Consider the following 22692-nt stretch of genomic DNA (forward strand, 5'->3'; position numbering starts at 1 on the left):
CACACTGAATTTTGCGGTCACTGTATTTGAATATAAAACATAGCATTTCTCAGTTCACAGAGGTGTGTTCTCAGCCTGGTAGGGCTGTGTTTGTTTGAATTCAACAAAGAATTTAGTCTGGCTGAAGCACCAACAGGTGTGTCTCCTGATCGCTTTTTCACCAGCGTCTGGTAAATCCTTTCACCTGCAAACACACAAGTCTCACCAATCTATGAACATCATTAGCCTGAGGTACCTCTTTAATATCATGAGTTCAAAATTACTTTAAATAGTCAAAAATATTGCCAGTCTTCTCATACCTCTAAATACAATAATAATACCTACATTTAAATACCATAAGTTACAAAACAGGAGAATGAAAAGCTTCTTATCCACTACTGTACAAAGGCATTCATTAACAATAGCATTAATATCAAGGTATTCCATCTCTGTTATCTGACTGTCAAAGAAAGAAAAACATGGGTAACTTTTCCCTTTACATGGGTCTTATTCCAGTGTATTAACCTGTGTAACTAACTACAATATTTTACCTACAGAATTATGCTGTGCTAGTATTTAATGCAAATCTCTTGATATATAATGTAGTTACAACAGTGTAATAACACAGTGCAAACAGGGTGCTCAATTGAAAGGTAAGATAAGCAGCATTTCATGTGACAATATAGCTTTTTAGAAATTCAGTGAATTTAGAGGAAGAGGTTTTAAGATGCAGTTCTGGGTTTTACAGGTACAGGAGCTGCTTTGTAAGTGCGTGTTTTGGTACAGAATATTTAACACTGTGTGTTTACATCGTGTTGTTACGCGTTTTAAATATATATTGAAGAGGTTTTCATTGTTTCCCTACAGACTAGATACTCTATAATAACTACGCAATCCTGTTCTGTGGGTTAATACACAACAATAAGCCACTGCGGGGTGTTACTGCATTTGAGTTATCAATCCATTCATTTACAATGCCATCATGAGTAGAAAGTTGTCTTATACAGTTCTGTTATTATATCATCAGTGTTATATCCTGTGTAAAAAAAAAAGAAAGAAAAAAGATTAGAAACTGTGTACAGTTCTGTATTCACCCATGAGGGGTGAAAATCTGTGGCCAGCTTCACTGAGGGTCGAGATTTACGGACATGTAGATGGCACTCTATAAGCCCTTCACGATGCACTACTTTGTCCAGACAGGGCTGCCACACAGGTTCGCGGTCAACAGTAGTACACTTTCTGTCGGACGGGGGGGATCAATTAAGTTGCATTTGACCTATCTGCATGAGTCCACTGAGTAGAGTACCTGATAGAGTTAGTTAGATAGAGGTGTCGTATAGAGCCTGTCTGGTATTGCTCAGTGTGTGTGTGTGTGTGTGTGTGTGTGTGTGTGTGTGTTTGCGTGTAGGCCTTGATGTCCAAAAACGGTCTTTCTTTCATAGCACAAAACACACACATATTATATACAAACATGTGTCCACGTATATGTGCTTTGAAGGCACACGCTATGTCAAAGGTCAGGCCTTGTTCGGGAACAAACACCACACTGAGTTTGGCAGGAAGACAGGTCAGTTGTCTGTGACTGTGGAAGCAGTCTGGATGCAGGAAATCTCATGTCGAATCTAGCATGGGCACACACCCCCTAAAATTTCTGTGTGGCATGAGCGATGCCTCTGGAAGATTCAATGCTCGTCTATCATGTAGGATTTTAAATAGGCTGTGGATATATAGCAGTCATTCATTTCCGCCGGAGAAGTAAAGCAGTCCTCTGTGTCCAGGCTGGGAGCAGCACTGATGTTACCCCAGGCCGATAGGTAAGACTGACTGGTTTGTTGAGAGCCGTCCTTCAATTCCCTGTTTCCAGTGACACTCCACTGGCAGCCCGAGCTGAAACATGGAACTCTGTTTCTCTGTTCAGCACGTCTCTGTACAGTAAGTCACTTTGGATCAAAGCATCTGCTAGTTAGAGGACAACATTTTGGGGGGATTTGGCAGCTTTGGCGCAGTTCTCTGAGTCTTAACAGCAATTATTTCCACATGACTTTCAACATTCCCCTTGGGGGGCAGTTTAGAGAGGAAGAAAAAGGGTGTGTGTGTGTGTGTGTGTGTGTGTGTGTGCATGATGTTGTGATGCTGCAAGCTGTGCTGCAGCTCTCCCAGTGAAACAGCAGATGGCACTGAGGCACAGTTCTCAAGTTAACTTTTTGAGAGTGTGTGGTTGGGTGGGTTTGTGGGCAGTTGCACTGTGCCGTGACAGGCATCTCTTCGACCGGAGAGATCAATTCAACCAAGGTTACGCCTACACCAGCCAATCAGAAGGCAAGATGAGGTAGTCCCTGTATTGTTCTGAACTACAGGAGTTCCTACGGTTGGTTGGAACTCAATGCCTGCAAGGTAAAAATGGGGAGTTAGCTGCCCTTTTTGAGCAAAATTTAGAATTGGGGCAGTGTAGTGTCTCAGTTTTAAAGTGTGTGGGGTGTAGGAGGCAGGTGCATGGTGGGTAGGATTGGTGTGGGTGAGCTGGGGTGTCAGTAAATTATCATATGGCTCTGTCTGTGAAGATTGGGCAGCTCCGTCTCTAGCTGGCCTCCTCTATGAGCCGAGCCAAGGTGTCTCTGAGCTCCGTCAGCTCAAAGATCTTGCCGTCCAGCAGCTCCAGCAGCGTCCGCAGGCTCTTTCTGAAATTCTCCTGCTCCTCCTGGTTCTCCTCCAGCCGCTGCTCGGCCCCCGCCAGCTGCTCCTCCAGCACCCGACTGCGCAGCTCCGTCTCCTGGAGAAGAAGAGAATCATTAGCAGGTTTGTGCCATCAAAAAGTAAATCATGTCAGAAGACGCTACTTTGAGGAACAATTATATGGTTAATACCTCTCATCACTCACCTCAAGTTTCTGGGTAAGGGTGTCTTTCTGCTCCATCAGGTCATTCATGTTTTCCAGTTCCTCTTTCAACTTTTCCATTTCCTGGAGGACATAAAGCTAGATTACAAGACTGCATAGCATAGGATGTTGTTGCATGAGCCATACGTTTCAAGCATGGGACTCCACCATTATCACACCTATAAACGCACACACACACACACACACACACACACACACACCTCTTCTTTATCCCTTAGCGTATTCTCCAGTTCCTCTATGGTTTGGTTGAGTTCAGTCTTCTGGGATTTGATGACTGGGGTTTGGTTGCTCTGGCACTCGAGCTCTGTCACCTAGAAGAACAATATGATTGATCAGGGTTTGGATCCAAAGAGAGAGACTGGCGCCACAGACTCCTGATCTCATCCTATCTTTCATTTCCAGACTACCTCTTCTTTGCTCTCCCTCGTGCAAAATCCCATGTCTCCTGTCTGTTTTTTTTTCTGCCACACTCTCATCCTGACTTCACACCATCACTTCCAAATGATCACTCCTATTTGATTTGAATTAATTAATCACACATGAAAACAAGCAAGCATTTCCGTGTCCCGTCCCTCACCCGTTTGTGTAGTCTCTCGGCCTCCTCCTGGTAGGCAGCCAGTTGCTGTTTCCACTGTTTGACGTTGGCTGTGGACTCCAGCAGAGCTGCCGTTAGTTTGGCATTGTTCCCCTTCAGTGCCTCCAGCTCAGCCTCCCAGTGTTTTGTCATGGCGGGGCTGCAGAGCACAGGGACGTACATACTGTCAGATTACCACAACAGTAACACAAGTGTGCATGTTTTAATGGTATGGATATAGTCTGTGTATATATTTTTTTGCATCAATTAGTGGTCCTTTAAGTATCTTTGTGGTCATTTTGAGTTTCTTTGTCATTTTGAAAAGTACATTGAGTGTGAGTTTAAACTGGAGTCACATACCTTGTATGTGCACACACACTTGTCCAATAAAGACGATTCTCATTCTGAACCTGATTGTTTTAAGTCTCTTTGTGCTCATTTTGTCTATTTGTGTCTCTTTGACTGACATTTTGCAGGAAAAGCCCAGGGCCTCATGACCTCTTGGGCCCATGTGCCTGTGTCCAGTAGATCCATTCAGCAATCAATGCATGCATCCATGCATTCACCTTTGCTCCAGCACTGAAAGCTGACAGCGGGTACTCAAGCTGGAGGTCGGCACTTCCTGGCCAGTAGCTGTGAAAGCAGCTGTCTGCCACATGAGTTGTAATCTGAGATTATATCCTCAGACTGGCTGGCCTAATCTGGTCCAGCTACTCACAGACGAGAAGATGAGATGAGAGATAAGGGAGAAGTGATTGAATGTGACTGAATTTCAGGATGGAGGGTATGTGTGGGAGAAAAAAGGCTGGTGGAAAAAAATGCTTGCATATGGGCTGGGTAGACGATGGTTGGATTGAAGTGTAACATGAGATTCATATATAACATCAACCTTCTGGAGGGAAAATGCTTCCGCTGTACATCTCCCCTGTTAGATATGACTACTGTAGGCATTCATTTAAGATTTACATAATGCCCACTCCCTGTCTCTCTCATACTGTCTCACTTGGGCAGGAGAAAGACCTAAACGTTGTCGAGTACCGACATCAAGTCAAGTTCCTTTGAAAAGGAGCTCCTACTCCCACATACTTCACAGTAATTCCTCACAGCGGTGGAAACACATACACAGAAAAACACAAAAGGAGCTTAGCTAGCTCAAGGAGCGGAGAGGGTCTGTGTATGACCCATAACAATGCTGTTTTCAGTTTTGTTCCGCCCCCTCACTGACACACACACACACACACACACACACACATATATATGCTCACACACTGCTGCAGTACTCCACTATGCCATAACACCCACTCTGTGAAGTGTAAAAGAGAGAAAGCCCAGATCTAATTCACTCAGGACTCCCACAGCGCCTTCAGTTCTTACACAACAGCCACCCCCTCTGTGAGTGCAAGTGTGTCTGCGTGTGTGACGCACAGGAGGGAGACGACACTTCATCCTACACATGCACATATCAACTGACACACAACCACTCATACACACACATACACACATGGAGCGATGCTGTCACCAAAGCACACAGCCCCGCCAATGTATAAACCCCACACACCAGTCGGAGAGCAGGAGAGCAAGCGAGACGTCAAGATGTGAAGATGGAGACAGACGGAGAGAGCATGGGAGAGCGACGGAGGGAGAATCAGAGGAGAGAAAAGAGTGCAAGATGTTTTGACACTGGTGTTCGTCTTCATTAAAAGGTTTCGGGAGGGCACTCGAGCGCAATTGTGGCTGAAGACAGCAGAGCTGAAGGTGTGTGAGACACATGGAGGGTAAGTTACAGTAGCTGCTGCTGATGATATGATTGTGTACACAATGAGCTTTTTATTAGGTATTGATATTTTGCAGTCGATGATCATTATGTAATTTTGCTATAATTTCACGTTCAGTCATGCAGCAGCCAATTGTGTGATGCTGAACTGATGAAGAAATAGTTGTGCTTTTTTTTTTTTTGCACTGTTGTTGAGTACATGTTATCACAAATCTTTTAATTCTCTATCTGGTACAGAAGATGCTTTAATGTTACAGAGCTGATGTGTTTTTATCTGTTTCATGTGAACAATTTTCTGCCTACTAAAACAGAATATGTCATGACGAGGGAAGGCAGATTTTGTGGGGTGTCAGGTTAACGCTGAATCTTTTCTTGATTTAATTCTGAATGTTTTTTTTGTGGTTTGGACATATTCTGTACACACTGCCAATACACTCTGACTCTTGAATAAAACATCAACACTCTGTTTCGTGTTTTACTACTTCAAAATGTGAAGTATAATTATTCTCCCAGGTTCGATAAAGCTCCCAAACACACAACATAAACTTGTATGACAATGAAGGTTTTCTATGGCCCTCTGGTGTTTCTGCCGTGTCCTGCCCGCTGTGAGTCGTCAGGTAGGTCTTCCTCCTCACAGAGCACTTCAAGAAGAAGCAGGGAGCCACAGCAGTTGCCATGGCAGCACTGGAGGAAGAGAGGCGCTCGTGGCACCCTGACGCATGACATCGGCACCGTCTCCGTCCACACTAGCCTACCACAAACCCACCGACAGACGCCTACATCCTCCAACACTAGAAGACCATTCACATACAGCCAAGGCAGACCCAACAAAAGGTCTTCCAATATTCAGAAAACCATTCAAAACGACTCCACTGCAGACCTGCCAAACACGCCTACATCCTGTAATATAAAAAAAACCCTCTCACAGCCTTGCACACGGCTATATTTCATCCTCCTCTCTTCCTCTGCCCTCTGCACCCACACATACCTGCCTACACAGCCCTGCTAAGAAGCAGTGTGGTGTATATGTTATCATCATCTAATTCCAGACACATGGCAGAGAGACAAACCAAGACCATCGCAGAGGTCTGGTGCAAAAAGACAGCAAACACGGGTGTGTGCAGGTGTGTTTCTGCATGTGGGCCTGAGCCCTCATGAAGTATTATATGAGTAAACACATTCAAAATATACTACAAACATTTTATTCTTTTCTTCAGACTTTAAAATGAACTACAAGCTTATGCACCATTACACAAATTAACATAATGTCCCTTTTAAATGCAGTTTGAAACACATGAAAAGCTGATGGAGCTACTGTAAAAGGTGGTAGACATGTAAGATGATGCACACAGTTGATATTAAATTGAGGAAGAATCATAGGATGGAAAAAGAGATTCAGAGGTCAAATATCGGGACTTGTCCTAGCATCTACCCTCTCTGCATATGCCTCTGAGAAAATGTGAGACTGAGGTTCGCTTGTTACGTCCATGCTTGCCATCGCGAATGCTGAGAGTCGACCCCGTCTCCCACGCATGCAGCATTAATAGACACATCAGCAGCAATGCTGCAGCAGGCAGTGGGTGTCCTCTCTACATCCCGCTCTCAGTGCACACTCAGATCTGTGTAGCCTCACAGAGTTCATGATGAAGCGGTAGGGATTTCTAAGCATTTGCACTTGAGCTTGTCACAGCTTTACAGACTTTAACACACTAATAAAAATGCATCTGTCTCTAAAGATCTCTGCAATGATCTTTAATATCAAAAAATGTCTCCTCTCAGACCCCCATAGTTAAGCAAAAAAGAATGATAATACATTAAGCCATTGATTGATGTCTTTAATTAATAAGAATCGCAGCCAGAGAAATAATGAAAGGAGTTGCACAAGATTACAGGGATTTTACAAATGAAAAGACCTGTGTGTACAGTCGACTACAGGTGACAGCAGATAATAGGAACATTTCCTCTCCTGAGAAAAAAACACTTCAGTCACTGAAATGGCTCAAACTGATTGTCCATGCCCTCCTGTTCACTTTATTTATTGAAGTGAGAGTGTGTGTAGTTGGTGGCTGTTTAGGTAGCACTGACTCATGTACAGACTTTACACAATGCACCTCTCTCCATCTCCGTCATACTCTCTTTTCCAAGTTTCTGGCACACACAACCACACCCACGCACACCCACACACACATATACAGACATACACACATACACGCACGCACACTCTCTCTCTCTCTCTCTCTCTCTCTCTCTCTCTCTCTCTCTCTCTCTCTGTCTATCTGTCTTGCTCTTTCTCTGCCTCCCACTACCCACAGTATGTTATATAAGTCTTACATAAACGCTTCATCAACACCTTTTTGGTGATGAACCTCACAGCCACACCTCTTCAGAAAGCCATTACACAAATCAAACATATTTACATGGCACTTTGACCTCTTTATCTTACACAATCTACTGTATATGAACCATTACTGACAGTCACAGGGAAAATGAATTATCCATTTCAATATTCAGTCTGCTAACAGGACACAAGGACAGCAGGAATGTATACAACAGTAGTTGTGCATGCATAGAGATATTATTGCATCGCAGTAGGCAAACACAAAACTATAAATATATGTGAGTTTCCTTACCAAGCATGCTCAGATTTGATAAAACAACTTGAATAATTCCTCATTCCTGAGAAACACAAGTAACATCTTTTGCTGGTCCATGTGTTTGTGTGTAAGAATGTCACTGATATTCATAGCACCCTTATTCCTCCTGACTGGAGTGATGGCGCACCGTTGTTACCTTATTCATTAGCAGTTAGTAAACAGGCAATGCATCAGGTTTTGTAAAGAAGACCCTCCCTGTTGCTGACCTGCAATCAGGCTCTTATTTTTCAGAAAGTTTTGGCCTGAACATTTTTTTGCTTTGCGTAGTTATGATGTCGCAGTAGTCAGGACTTGTTATGACATCCCTATCAGAAAGAGCAGACCCGACAAGTCTTAAACTGCTCCCTAGAGAGGAAAAACATGAGAGAGGAGCAGTGAATAGAAGGAGTTCACCACCATGCTGACATGCAACATATATAAGTGCACGCAGACGACAAGAAGGACATAGAAGAAGAGAAGTGCCTCAGAAAACAGAGAAAGATTCATAACACTTCATGTCATTTAGTATTGTTAGTGTGCAATCTATGAGACATATGACTGTGACAGTGAGTGTATGTGGTCATATTGTAACATCCGTGATGTAGTAAACAACTCGGGACAGTGAACACAGCACGACGTGAGATGTACCTGTGAGCGAAAGCCAGTGCGTTCTGCGCCGGCCCTGGAAGGGCGTCTGAATTGGGAGTCGTGTCACAGATTTCATCTGTGCCGTTGATGTTTTCCATGGGCGGAGTCACCGGGGTCAAAGGTGACGAGAGCTCACCTCCTGGAGACTCCTACACGTGAAACAAAGTTGTTCAGCTGTCACTGCCAGTTAGACATCAAACACAGTGCTTAAATATCTCAATCTTCTTTAATTATCCTTCACACAGAGAGTAATGTTTATAAAGCAGGAAATAATTTGGAAATCATTATAAAAGCTCAAATTATTTTGACATTTGCTACATTTCCCTATAAATAAATATCTGTATGATACTCCCTAATGTCAATGATTTAAAGCGGTAATGATTAAACCCATAGTGAGTTCATAAAAGCTTTTACATCTGCTACATTTTTAGTTCTTAATGGTGATTAATTGTGGTGAGACAGTCTGAGGCAAAATCCTTTTACCAAAAGTAGAAACAGTGCTTTGTTTAGATGAAATAGAGCAAAGATAGACACCATGACTGAAGTGACAAGGAAAAAAGAGCACCGCTTTATGGCTGCAACTAACAACTGTTTTCATTATTGATTAAACCGTCAATTCTTTTTTGTGCACAGTTACTAAATTAACTGTTTTCCCTATAAAACCTCAGCACCAGAGCCTGAGGTGACGCCTACAAATTTCTTGTTTTGTCAGATCACTCCAAAATCCAAATCAAAGATAATTAATTTGCAATGAGAAAAGCAGCAAATCCTCATGTTTGTGAAGCAGGAACCAGTGAAAATGTGGTCTTTATTTCTTTTCTAAAATACTTAAATAATTATGAAAATTGTTTTCAATTAATTACCTGTCCACTGTCTAATTGTTCAATGAACTAATCATTTTGTAAAACTCACAGAAAATGAAATGTGAGTGATCTCAACAAGCCCAGCTCAGCAAGGGAGTCGACATGAGAAACGACAGAGGTGTGTTTGTGTGTTTCTGGAGGTGATCGATGCTGTCTCTCACAGTCATAACGCTCATACTGTGGTGCAAAAAATTTGAGCGTCTTAGTGAGCAGTTAAACATGCCTATAGGCCAATAAATTGCTTAGTATAGCACTGGGAAATTGCATAATTACAGATTAATGCTTATCTTTATATCCCATACAACCACAGAATTATACGAGAGACAAATCATTTAGCTAGTGCACGTACATAAAACAAAGCTATTAAGACTCAGGGCTTGGGCACAATACAGTAGGACAATGACACTGCCTGTACGTCTCTAATGGACAAGAAGGAAGTGAGAGATAAGAGGAAGATTAGGGCGGGCGTTACATTTTGCGCTTCATGTTCATTAGTACCCCATTTAATATGTGTTCATGGTACACTTCCACTGGGGTCTGACCTACTGGGACTAGCATTTAGCATTTGGCTGTGTGTTTTCTCGTTTTGTCTTACAGGAATAATTCTTCTCTCATGTTCTCTAGTTTATTTAGAGGAGAGAAAAGAGAGGATCTGGAGGTTCGAGAGAAAGCCAACAGGCATGTGGTTGAAACGCTGACAATCAGTAGTGAAACAGCAGACAGCTTCAGTGGAGCACTGCGGGCTTGTAGCAGGAAGGCTGCAGCCTTTACTGTTACAGCAGTCCCTTCGCTTTCACCACCACAGCGTGTGGTGGCCAGTTCACATGCAGCCTTCAACCCCTGATGAGAGCGAAGCTGTCCACTTGGCTTCATTAATAAACATCCTCCCATGGGAGGTACAAGGTACTGTAACACTTCAGCCTATGTGGGCCGCAGCATTAATAGTACTGGTAATAGACCGCAGTACAGCGGGGGGCTGCTCCCCTCGCCTCCATAATGAACGGACGAGGACATGAAGCCCGTTAACAGCCTTTAGATTAAAGAACAGATTTCTCTGGGGATTCCTCCCTGAAACAAGCTAATTTTCTCTCAGTTGCAGTTACACATGCCCTAAAACACTGTTATTAGACATCCTACACAAACAAATACGTAACATACAGGCTAATTATGTTCTCCACTTTATGGCAGGTCCACAGACAGCTTCATCCTTTTCTTTTAATTTATAGGGAGGATACAGGGAAAACGTGCCATATTGGTGTGTGTTATGTAAGGACTGTAATTCCTAACCTCATTATCAGGACCTCCCAGGGGGTCATGCAGTAGTTGAAAGTAACTTAGTACATTTACTCAAGTACTTAAGTATAATTTTGAGAAACTTTCAGTTTTATTCTCTGCTACATTTATATGAATTATGATACATTTCTCTAAGGAAACATTGCGCTTTCTACTTCACTACATTTATTTGACAGGTATAATTAATGGTTACCCTTTAGCTGAAGAATTAGTTTAATTTAAAAAACAAACAGACATATGATTCACTTATGGAAGGAATGAACTAAACTGGCTAACTGTATATAAAGTTGTTCAAGCTAGCTCCACCTCAACCAGCCACAACGGTAAAATGCTGCTTACACATTGATGCATCAGTGTTGGCAATACAATACGTAAAAACAAGTCAGGAGGGGTTTCTCTGCATAACCTGTACTTTTACTTCAGGAGTACATTAATGTATTGCTGTTGTTACCTGTGGAGGATCTGAATACTTGTTCCACCACTGGTTTCAAAACACTCTCTAGTTAAACATATTTTAGTATCTATTTTGCATTAAATTCTTTGTTATTTTCTGAGTTTCCCTCTTTGCCTCCTGTGATAATCAAACTAAATAACACCAAAGTTCGACCTGTTCACCAGCTGTTCATTAAACACAACATGCCTGTGATAAGAGGCGTAAGTAGACTGAATTAGCAGGTTTAGGAAAGTGTGTGCTGAACGTACCTGAGAAGGAGACGTGGCCATCTCCATCTTTTCTTGACTTTTCTCTTTAGCGAGCCGTGCTGCTTCTTTATACTCTGCAAACTTCTCTGCAAACTGGACACAGAGGAAAGACATCAGTATGGACTGCAGTTCATACAATAATGTGGTTTAATCTGTTCAGTAAAGCCGTATGTTCATGGACACACACACACACACACACACACACACACACACACACACACACACACACACACACAGATCAGTGTGTAATACGTCAGCCATGAAGACAGGGGAAGGATAGAGAGAAGCTGTTGCCAATAACGACCCACAGTTGAACTTAGAAAAGACGGCCCTTACCCATAATGCCTCAGCAGAAACATGAGCTAACTAGGTCACTGTAAGTAACCTGTCTATCACAGACATGCACACAGGCCTGCAGCATGCACACACAGACACCACACACACACGGCAAAGCAGAGTGCACCATTGTGTTTTCCTGTTTGGGTTTTTGCCGTTAATCAGAGGTTGTCAGTGGCTGAAGTTGATCTCCAGAGTTATTTTAATCTAGAGTGAAGATACATCCTGCGAGCCTGAAGCAGTAAGGTGAGCTCAGCTGAGGGGCTTCGAGCAAATATAAACACTGAGGCACATATCCCCAATGTCCCTTTAGGGTGTGGTTCATCGCCGACACTACTCCCACAGTCTTACAGAGTAATTTTGTACTGCAGAGGGCTGAGTGGTGAGGAAATCAAATTGACAACTCTGCTGGAGCCGGTCTTGTGTCTGCCATTAGTGGAGTTGCAACAAGTAACTCAATATCATTTCACTTCAGTGCAATATTACAGTTCTGGTACAGTGATCTAAATGCAGTAGTTCTCAGTATAAGTGCTACAGGAGTGTTGGCACTGCAGATATCTGAGAAGTGAATCTGATTGTTTCAACTTTAAACAACAGAATATACTTCTAATCAGCTGGTAAGTGTCTGTTAAAACTGCATACAGATACATCTCTGACTCTGCAAATCAGTTTAAGCAGCAATGCTCTTTATTAGCCAGGAAGTTGAGAAAATAGAAGTTTTTTCAAATTAAAAAACAATAAAAGTTTTCTCTCTGATTTGTGGCAATGATGCAAGCTTGATAATGAACTGAATGTTCAATAGAATTTACCTTTATTTGGTTTTCTGTTTCTGTTCTGCTTTATTTATGTCTCATTGAGATTAATGCATGTTCTGTGCAAGAGAACTGAGAACACATCACATATGTCATACTAGGCAATTGTCACACTCATAGAATAGAACAATAATAGAACTTGGTGGATACAAAGAACAAGACCATTATTATGAATTATTGGTTAATTATTTATTTACCTGAGGAAGACACCTGAGTGAACATATTGTTCTACAGTAACTGACTGCCTTACGGTCACATAATTAGACAAATTTACACCTGGTCCTAGGCAGAGGTGGTGACTGTGCTGTGTGCAGCACCTTTATTTCTTGCAAGGGTACTCCAACAATTTAGCTTTGGACTTTCATAAAGTTGGTGGCCTTGTGAGAAACAGATTTTAAAAGGAATGGACAAAATCGAAGAAGCAGGAGTCAAAAACTAAGACAATATGTGAAATTGGTGGAGTGCCAGAATTTTCCACTTATGAAACATAAGCGTAACATTTTTTTAAGGGGAAAATGATTGGATTGGAGGAGAGAGGGCCTGACCTGACACCCTTCATGTCACAAGACCGCGTATTATTAATGTCCTGTGTATGACACGAAACAGCTGTAATAGAAATAATATCAGATATTGTTATCAGCCTCTTTATCTTTGCCGTCCTGACACAGAGGACGTGTCTACACTGTTGAGTTTGGTTGTAATGTGTGTGTGTGTGTGTGTGTGTGTGTGTGTGTGTGTGTGTGTGTGTGTGTGTGTGTGTGTGTGTGTGTTGTTCTGACAGTGGCTGTGAGACTCCACAGTTCATGACAGAGCTTAATCATACTGCAGAGGAGAGAAACAACCACCTACTCGCTCTCTCTCTCTGTCTCTCTCTCTCTCTCTCACACACACACACACACACACACACACACACACACACACACACACACACACACACACAGTGAACACACAGGTATACATTACTTTCATGAACACACAGAGAAAAAAAAAGCCTCATTAGGGCTAACTGCCAAACAAATCCTACACTTTGAGAGAAGCTATAGCAACTAGAGTAAAAAAAGAAAGCTGAAATGTCATCCGCTCTCAGGGACTGAGTGACAGGAAAGGAGGAGCCACCCCGTGTGGTGTGTGTGCATGTGTGTGTGTGTGTGTGTGTGTGTGTGTGGAGTGGGGTGGTACCTTGGCTAGATGATGCTCAGTGGAGAATCCCAGGCCGTACACAGTGTTAGCTCGACTGTCCGCCCATTGGCCAAACTTCTGTGAGGTCTTTGTGAACGTCATGTTGGGACTGATGGTGCTGTTGATTATTGCCTGTAGGACAGAGGCAACCCACTTAATACATATTAAATTAACTTTATTACTGCAGTGTGTTTAATCTGTGGGTCTGAATAAAGATTATTCATACCACAAGTCACATACCACAGAAGAAAATACACACACAGTTCACACACTGAAAGCTCAAATGCATTTCTATTCTATCTTTCTGTCACTGTTGGTATCAGTGCCTCCCTGAACAGTGCTGCAGTAGTGCCAAAACAATTAGGCGATTAATAGATTTGTCACTGGATAGAAAATGTATTTTGAACAACTTTTATAATCAAGTTAGCATTTCAGATATTTATAGAGCAAACATGTCAAACATCCTTTGCTTTCCACTTTTCTCTGTTTTATATAATTGCAAACTGAACGTCTTTGGGTTTTGGACTGTTGACTGGACAAAACAAAGTCTTTTAATGCGTCACCTGCAGCTTCTGTGCAATGGTGATGAGCATTTTTCACAATTTTCTGACACTTTATAGACGAAATGACTAATGACTAATCGATTAAATAAAAGCATTATTGACAGACTAACTGATAATGAAAATACTCAGTTGCATCACTATACATCAGAACAAATAGTTCTGTTTGTGTACATGTTTGTTGGTATGTGTGAGAGACAGGGGGAAGCCAGAGAGAACAGTTTATATGTAAAAATCCCGTCCAGAGCAGGGCAGGCTCACATGCACCAACACGATAAAATCCATGCTTGGAAAGCTAACAGAGAGATGCTGAATGTGACTTTGAAAGCATTCAGCCACAGATTCAGTGGTTCAACATCAGGAAGACATGAACAGCAGTACACGAACATGAGCATATACATGTACACAGACACATACTGCAGGCTGATGACAGAGAGGCAGACGGGCAGATAGAAATATCTCACAGGGAGAAAAGAGGTGGCGGCCATGACAAGAGTAAGACACAGAAATACTGTGAGCTATGAGTTTAAGGGTAAATATAGCAATATTTTATACCGTTTATATATATAAACAACTCATGAGAAGCCCGAAACTAACAATGTATTGATCCTACCATCAGACATTTTCTGTCTATCCAAAGTAAGTTCCCACACCGGGGAAATTAAGTTGTTACAAATAGCAATAATAGCAAGAATAAAAAGGAGATTCAGAAAAAGAGCAAATAGACAGTAAAAAAGGGAAACAAAATAAAACCAAATCTATATATTTACATTATACACAAAAAAGTCTAAAAATAACATTGCCTTCATATAAAACATCGCTAGCCTTGAGCCGAAACAGAAGGCTACCTCTATATCTTACATAATTCAGCTTCCACTGTTAAATAACACTGATGGGGAACAAATTAATTGCTTATCAATTAGAAGTGTTGTGTAATGGTTGACATTCTGGTTGACATCAATAATTAATGATGAGTTTGGGATGGGTAGCAGCCAGTGAGTGTGTGTGTTATACAACAGTTGAATTTAGCGATCAAATATCTATTGAGTGCTGTATGATATGAGACAGTAAACTGACCATTAGAAGCGACGGTTGACGCACACTTGGCAGCCACTGAATGCAAACCCTGCAACCTTGCTCGCCTTCAATTTGTCCTTCATATTCTTTCAACCCTCTTCTTCACCTGGCTTCACACTTGTCTGTCTGCGTCGCTCGAGTTATTTCTCCTTCCATTGATTCTTCTCACTCTGTCATCTGTTTCTCTCATTTAACTGCACCCCTCCTCTTTCCATTACTGGCGGGGAGTGTGCATGTGTGTGGTTGGACTCAGCTGAGGGTTGAAGTTCTACCTTTAGTCATGACGAGCTCTACCTCGAACTCTGCTTCAAATAAAACCAAGCAAATATCCCTTCCAGATCTGTAACGAAAATATCCCGAGACATAAAGCGTCGACTCTGACGTGCAGACATACACACATTGACGTGCACGCACAAATACAGTAGTTGCATGCATACACACAATGAAACATGAGCTGTCAGTCTTGGGACAGGCTGCAACGATGAGCTCTTTTAAGATGTGTTTGCACATTAGAGCTTATTAACACCGTCAACGCTCAATGGATCACAGTACCATTAAAATCCTGGAAGACTGTTTGTCATCTTCATAAAACCATGTCAGTGTGTTAGAAATTAAAAATAACTCAATGGATGCAGCAGGAAAGCATAAAATGAGTGCGACAGAGAGTGAAAGGTGTGCTATAACAATCAGAATCAAGCGCTCACCTTGGTGCCATCCAGACTGATGATGCGGTAGACATTGCGCGTACTGTCGTAGAAGTAGGAGACAGTAACGGCATGCTTGCTGGTTGGCAGCCAGTTCTTCTTAGTGTTGGGATCAATCTGGAAGACATGGGCCCGGGTGCTGTAGATGGGCTGCTCCCTAAAGGGGACGAAGAAGAAGTTGTGAACCTCTTTGTGCCGCAACACCAACGTCTCACCGAATCCAACGCCAGCGCCGAAACTCCTGTTGCCCACGGGGGAGTCAGATCGCCCTGGCAGACGAATTACCAACTCGCCATCCTCCATAGTTACAGCACAGAAAGACAGGCTGTGACAAGATTACTGCAAACACTCATTGTCGTATGTACAAGGATAACAAGCTGGAGCAACTGAACCTACAAACTACAGCAGAGTTCCCACATACAACTTAAGTCTACGGTTCTTCTCATCCATTATCTCTCTACTTGTAAACCAACACACTAAATGCAGGCAGCCACTTAACAGAAACTCTCTCTGTCTTTCTGTCTGTGTAAGGGAGCGCCGTCTCTCAATGCTCTGATATGGGAATGCCTGCAGCACCGAGCGAGGGTCACACAGGGGAGCACAGGGGGGGGAAAGGAGAGGATTTAAGGCTAAATATAGACAGTAGGCCATGGTTAACTACCACAGACACACCCCACAGAGCTGCAGTTTCCACACAGACACCCAGAATACATGTGCATATATAAACATGCACACACTATGACACAGATGTGAGGGAATTATAAATCTCTATTTATGTGTGAGTGTATATGTGGATTTGTGCCTGTGTAGCTTAGATCAGCAGATGATCAAAACTCAGTGATGGGCTCAGTTTGAGATGACTTAATTCCTTATTGACCTCTGTGCGACACTCAAACCTGAGTTGGAATTCTCCCTTATTAATGTTGGTGATTATATAAGAGCCTTCTTTGTTTTTTGACCACCCATTCACCCGTCACTCATGCGCCACCTTCACCCTTTGTCCATTTGTCCCCCACTCCTTGGTTTGCTCTTAAAATGCCCTCATATATTCCAGCATTGTTGGGGCTTCTTGGGTAATATCTACAGTCAGTACACACACACACTCAAAGCGCAGGGTGCAGAGGGAGATATTCTGGGCTGGCAGTGCTGGCAGAGCAGGAGATAGAGAAGTGCTTACACTGCACTGAGGGGGTGATGGGGGACATCAAAGGCTTGCTGTATAAATGAATATTAAAATTCAGCAGCAGCACCCCTCCTGTGTGTGATTAGCCAAGACTGAGAAAGAAAGAAAAACATGGAGACAGGGAGAGAGAGAGGGAGAGAGAGAGGGGGAAGTTAGGCAGTAGAAAGAGAATGATGGGGAATATGGAGAGTATAGGAAGTCAGAGAGTGAATCTGGGATGATTAATGTCGCTCCACAAAGCTGCTTGTGGAGTGCTGTGCGCGAATTATCATAATCATCGACAGCAGTGTAAGTGGCGGAAGTGTGAGTCATTTCAACTCTCTCCCAGCACACATCACACAACCACGGCCTGTCCGTATGATCTGTGCAATAGCCACTTGGCAACTGGTATCATTTTTCATTGCATAATTTGATGGAGCTGTGGCAAATGTTGCGCTTCTTGTTGCCTGATTGTGCTTGTACCAAACACAGAAATGTTCTTGTGCTTTGAATTTTACATCAATGCCTCTGCCAAAGAGTTTTATTCCAAAATGACACCCACCAGTTGTCAAAAAAAGCAATACCTACTCCTACAACAGAACTTTTAAAAGACAGCACAATAAATGATGGAATGCAATTCAAGTTGAATTCTCCTTTCTAACAAAATATACATAATAATTTCTAAATACATTTTCTCTCCTCGAAAGCACGAAAGGCAACAGATCCATGGTTCATGCTCCCACTACAGTTTCTTTTCTACGCTGATTCTGGTTTGAGCCAATAGCCTGACAGAGTTATTGGTTATGGGATTGCATGGAGGTCAATTCAGAATACGCTGATCCTCTTGCACTCTAGTGATGAATTCCAGTAGTAACATGTAGGCTGCATAGCTGCTACACAGATTTATCAAAAGGGATACAACAAAAGCACCAGGGAAAGCCTTATGATGTGCCTGTCTTCCATTAGTGCAAGAAAGAAGTGCATAGAAGAGTGTGAATGTGAAAATAAAAACTGCCCACCCCACTATGAGAGGGTGAGCATGGTCAGGGAGGAAAAAAAGAAAAGTGAGAGGGTACACGAGGGGATAATTTCAGTGGGATGCAAATGAGTGCTAAAGGAGAAAGTACAGAGGAGGAAGGAAAAACACAGAGGAGGAAGAGGAAGAGGAGAAGGAGGAAGTGTTTAGCATGCAGAGTGGACTGCGTGACACAAGGGCAGGTGATGGAACGTGAATGCTAAAACAGAGAGAGAAGGCAGGCAGGATGAGGGAGGGAGGGAGGGAGGGAGGCAGCTTGATGAAGTGAGAAAAGAAGGGAGGGATGAGGAGAACGTGGAGGAGGTGAGGAATGTAGGTGAGGATGGAGCGCTGAGAAGAAGATGAGAGAGTGGGATGCTCTAAACTGCTACACCGTTGGGTATACAATTATGTGAACTATGGCTGAGCTGCTAACGCCTGAACTGCAGGAACGTAAGAAGAGTTTTTATGGGAAAAACATGTGAAAGCGTCAAACAGCTGCATGTTGTGTGCCTGAGACACTTCCTGTGGGAGGATGATGATGAAAACGATGAATGGATGGATAGTGTAAGATCCATAATCAAGAAAAGCAACACGCAGATAGACTGTATGTTGTGTAATTGCATAATATACAACAATTTTACAGTTTTTTTCTATTATGTTAAATTGTGTGTTCTAGAAAACTAAGTACTGAATTATTGATGCAAATGTTGGTGGAAAAATCTGGCTGTTTTTAAGATGCTCCTCTACTCTTATTGATGACATCGAGACCAATAGCTCTCAGTCACAGTTCATTAGTGTGTGTTTGGCTGATACGATGCAGAACGGATTTTGAAACATTTCATTTCAAAACCTTTAAAATGGACAAACTGACTTTGACTCTGACTTTTGCATTAACTTACAGTGATTGCTTTAACTCAGCTGTGATACTTTCTGGAGAACAGAAAAAGGAGCCACTACAGGTGGACTGACGTGGAGACAGATTTGCTGCTCGGAGGTGTGTCGTGGATTAAAGGGTCAGTACACACAAATTAAAAAAAACAAAACAAAAAACAGGAATTTCTCACTTACCTCTCACGGTGTCTTGCAATAATGATTGTAATTTTATTTGTCGAGGAATATTTCTGCCTCCAGTGTAATGGAGCTGAATGAAAAAGACATCTAAGAGTTTTCATCTGAACTATTTTCTACCTGTGAAAACTGACTGAAAATAAAAAAAAATGGTGTAAAATGTGTAAAATAAAATACGAGACAAAAACTTCCTGCACGGCTTGATAGCGCTCCACTTGTTGTAATCGGGGTGAACCGACCCTTTAAAACGTGTTGAACTAACGCACTCACCTAAACTCCACACATGTTAACACAGGTATTGATCGTCGAACAACACTGTACCAATGCCTACAGGGCATTTCACATGAACACACACACAGACGCACACACAGCATCTGCGGGTCCAGGAGTGGCGACAGGTGTTGCCTTTAGCGCATCTTGTTCTTCTTCATGAGATACAAATGTCAACACTCTTCTGTGAGTCACAGTGTGTACCCAAACAGCTTACGCACACACACACGCACACACAAGTGAGCATCATTTTATACCACAAAAGGCTGCTCTTTATTTTCTACTTCAGTGTGTTCCCTTTAGCTATACAGCTGCCCCTCTTTCTGCAAACTCTGACAGTGAAACAGAAGCATAATGAACTGGTCCATCTCAGGAGATCTCACTTTCCCTTGCTACCTCCACCTCCGCCCCACCCCCCCTCTAAAAGTTGTCCTTGTTTCCAGAGTTTTTCATTAATTCAACAGAGCAGAGCTTGAAGGGAAGTAGATCTTATTTAAAGTAGAGAGAGGTCATTAATGAGTGAGCTCCCTGTTGCTCTGTCTACTCGGAGCAGCTTGGATGACCTGAGATGTGCCTGTGAACACACTTTCTCTCTCACACACACCCACACACACAAGCAAAGACAAAGATGGGGAGAGAAACTGAGTCCTTCTGTGCATTGATTGTATTTGCCCAAGGAAGTGAGAGTGCACCGGAGAGAGTGTTGATAGGCATCTCCAGTTCTCATCCAACAATAATGTTCTCCTCTGTGCCATCACCATTTAGCTGTAAGTGGCCTGGTATTGAGCCACGAGACCGGAAGTGAAACATGACTCTGTCTGTCTGTGCCATTAATGCTAGATAGGCAGCTGGATAAGAGATCTGCACCTATGTACGCTTTTGTCTCTGCACCTGCACAGATTCAGACCTTAATGCGCACACTGTATGCATCTTAGTGTTTTGAATCACAGATTTTACAATTTATTCCATTGTAGATCAATTGAGTCATTGAGTCAGTTGCATAACAGTAACTTAGTCACCAGTATGGCAGAGCCCAGTGGAGAGCTGAGGCTGAGTGGGAGACCGCTGAATGATATGCTGCCCACACTGTAGGAGGGCAGAGTGGGCGCTTGGGAAGCCTCCAGTGTATTGTAAATAGTTAATGCAGGAGTTTTGGCTGATGCCTTGAAATCGCACCGCGCCTGTGCCATATTGTTAACCTCCTGCTGTGCAATTAATCACAATGAACTGCAGGAGACAGCTGTTAATGGACGGCAGGCTTGGTGGGGGAAATGGGCCGCTGAGCGCAGGGTTGGGGGACATGCAAATGAGCATCGTTGTGCATTAGGCGGATATTTCACTGATGGGTGCCTGTTGTTGAGGATGTGTAAGATAGCGGCCACTGTGCTGCCATAGTGACAAGAAGCCGCTTTCTGTCACTGGAGCCTTGTGCAGCATTGTAGCTGACGACTTTCCCCTGCTTCTGACGTGATACTGCTCCCAAACCTTCTCTGGAGCAGGACCCAGAACAGGATGTACAAGACATCAGACCACAGATCTCAGTCTGAGAATATTCAAGAAGAAATGCTGTTGTTAAACATGCCTTCTCTCAGAATTACATAACTGTCTGTAATGTAGGTGGGGAGTAACACTGAGATAGAGAGACACAGAAAAACAGCATCTTCATTCACTCACTGTTCTAGTGTAATAATAGGGAATTTAAGCTCTGCCTCATGTTGATGAGAAGACCCAAAACCCCCTATAGGATCCACTGGTGGTCCCACTTTGGGACTCGTTGCAGATTAACACACTATTTTGATCCTTAAAGTTTGACGATGGGGCAACTTCTGCACCAGCATTTGTGCGTCCACATGTTGGGCCTAACGTGCATTTCTTTTTACCCAACAGGGCATTTTCTGAGGGGAAAGATGAATAAGTTGCTCCATTATATGTCTCAAAATTTGTGGGGTTTTTTATGTGTGTGCGGCACATCGAGGCTCACCGCACAATCACACATGTCAGACAGCCCTACCTGAACTATCCACGCTCAGGTTTATTAGACGTCATGTAAGACAGAGAAGCGCATTTTAACGCATATACGGAGCTCAGCATTGTGTTATGTCTGGTGTGGTTTCCATGACAGGGAAGTTCATACCCTGTGAGACAGCCGCAGCTGATATGAATAGCTACAGAAAGGAGGGAAAGGAACTAAGTCAGCCTGTAGGATAATAATCACACTTACCCCATTGTTGTGGATGACATTAAAGGCGACACCTGACGACCGCTCCTTTTCGCTGGCAATGAAAAAACGACTCTCTCGGGTTGGCTGCTGCGTATGAAGGTCTTCTCTCTACACGACAACCTTCAATGTATCACCGTCGGTGCGTCTGCAGGAATTTGATGACATCTGCTCCATTCCCCTCCGCTGTCACCGCATGAAATCACACATACATGTCGTTGTGCACATGGCACGGAAATCAGATCTTCTTCTCGTCCTTTGGCGTTGAGGGTTTGGTGATGGAGCAGGAGCTGTAGGAGCAGCGCTGCGGGAGATCCAGCACAGAGCCCGATGGAGATCCGACAGGCGCCCTGCTGCTGTCGTGTAAATTACAGATCCTCGCTGGAAGGGTGGAGAAGCCCTGCTGCCTGAAGTGGGAAAGACAACCCTCATTTAGCCAGTAGATAACGCACAGCATCACACTGTCCACCCGCGTCTCTCTCTCCCTCTCTCTCTCCCCCTCTCTCTCTCATTATCATAGGCTCACATGCTACACCCCCACTGTCTCGCCCAGACTACAGCTATTTCACAGCTATTCCACACACTCAGTATTACCACTGCATTTTTTATGATAAAGCCGATTTCTTATGGGGTTCAAGGACTAACACTGCAGCATCTCTCGTGTTTCTGCAACATCAGTTCATGCCTTTTTCTACTGATTCACTGGACAAAGTCCTGCTCTCCTTACCAATGCTGGTGTGTGGAGTCGTTTGCATAGATTCAAATATCCTGCAGTTTTTATGCTGTAGCAATATGTGCGTTTTATTGATCTAAGCCTATCCACAGGCACCTATGTGCCCCCCCCCCCCCCCCCCCCCCCCCCCAACCGCTCCACATCTGGCTGATGCATCCGTTTCCCTCCCACTCAGATCGCTGTCAGTATTGAA

At 43.1% G+C, this 22692-nt stretch overlaps 1 protein-coding gene across 4 annotated transcripts; it reads right to left on the bottom strand.

Moving 5' to 3' along the window:
* Positions 1–5: 5 nt before the first annotated feature.
* LOC143320787 (homer protein homolog 1-like) lies at positions 6–22266 on the bottom strand. 4 transcript variants are annotated; one of them, XM_076730731.1, is made up of 9 exons: positions 21770–22266; positions 16031–16187; positions 13690–13821; positions 11363–11455; positions 8505–8653; positions 3453–3609; positions 3076–3186; positions 2858–2938; positions 6–2749 (listed from the first exon to the last, which is right to left on the bottom strand). In XM_076730731.1, the coding sequence occupies exons 1-9, from the start codon at positions 21787–21789 to the stop codon at positions 2558–2560; spliced, it is 1092 nt and encodes a 363-aa protein (XP_076586846.1). In that variant the 5' UTR covers positions 21790–22266; the 3' UTR covers positions 6–2557. The 4 variants fall into 4 exon arrangements, with proteins under 4 accessions (XP_076586846.1, XP_076586845.1, XP_076586848.1 ...); XM_076730730.1 differs by lacking the exon at positions 21770–22266 and having other exon boundaries at positions 16031–16458; XM_076730733.1 differs by lacking the exons at positions 6–2749; positions 2858–2938; positions 3076–3186; positions 3453–3609 and adding an exon at positions 6407–8222 and having other exon boundaries at positions 21770–22265.
* Positions 22267–22692: the final 426 nt, after the last annotated feature.

This window comes from Chaetodon auriga, chromosome 5, assembly GCF_051107435.1.
Source record: "Chaetodon auriga isolate fChaAug3 chromosome 5, fChaAug3.hap1, whole genome shotgun sequence".
Taxonomy (NCBI): Eukaryota; Metazoa; Chordata; class Actinopteri; order Chaetodontiformes; family Chaetodontidae; genus Chaetodon; species Chaetodon auriga.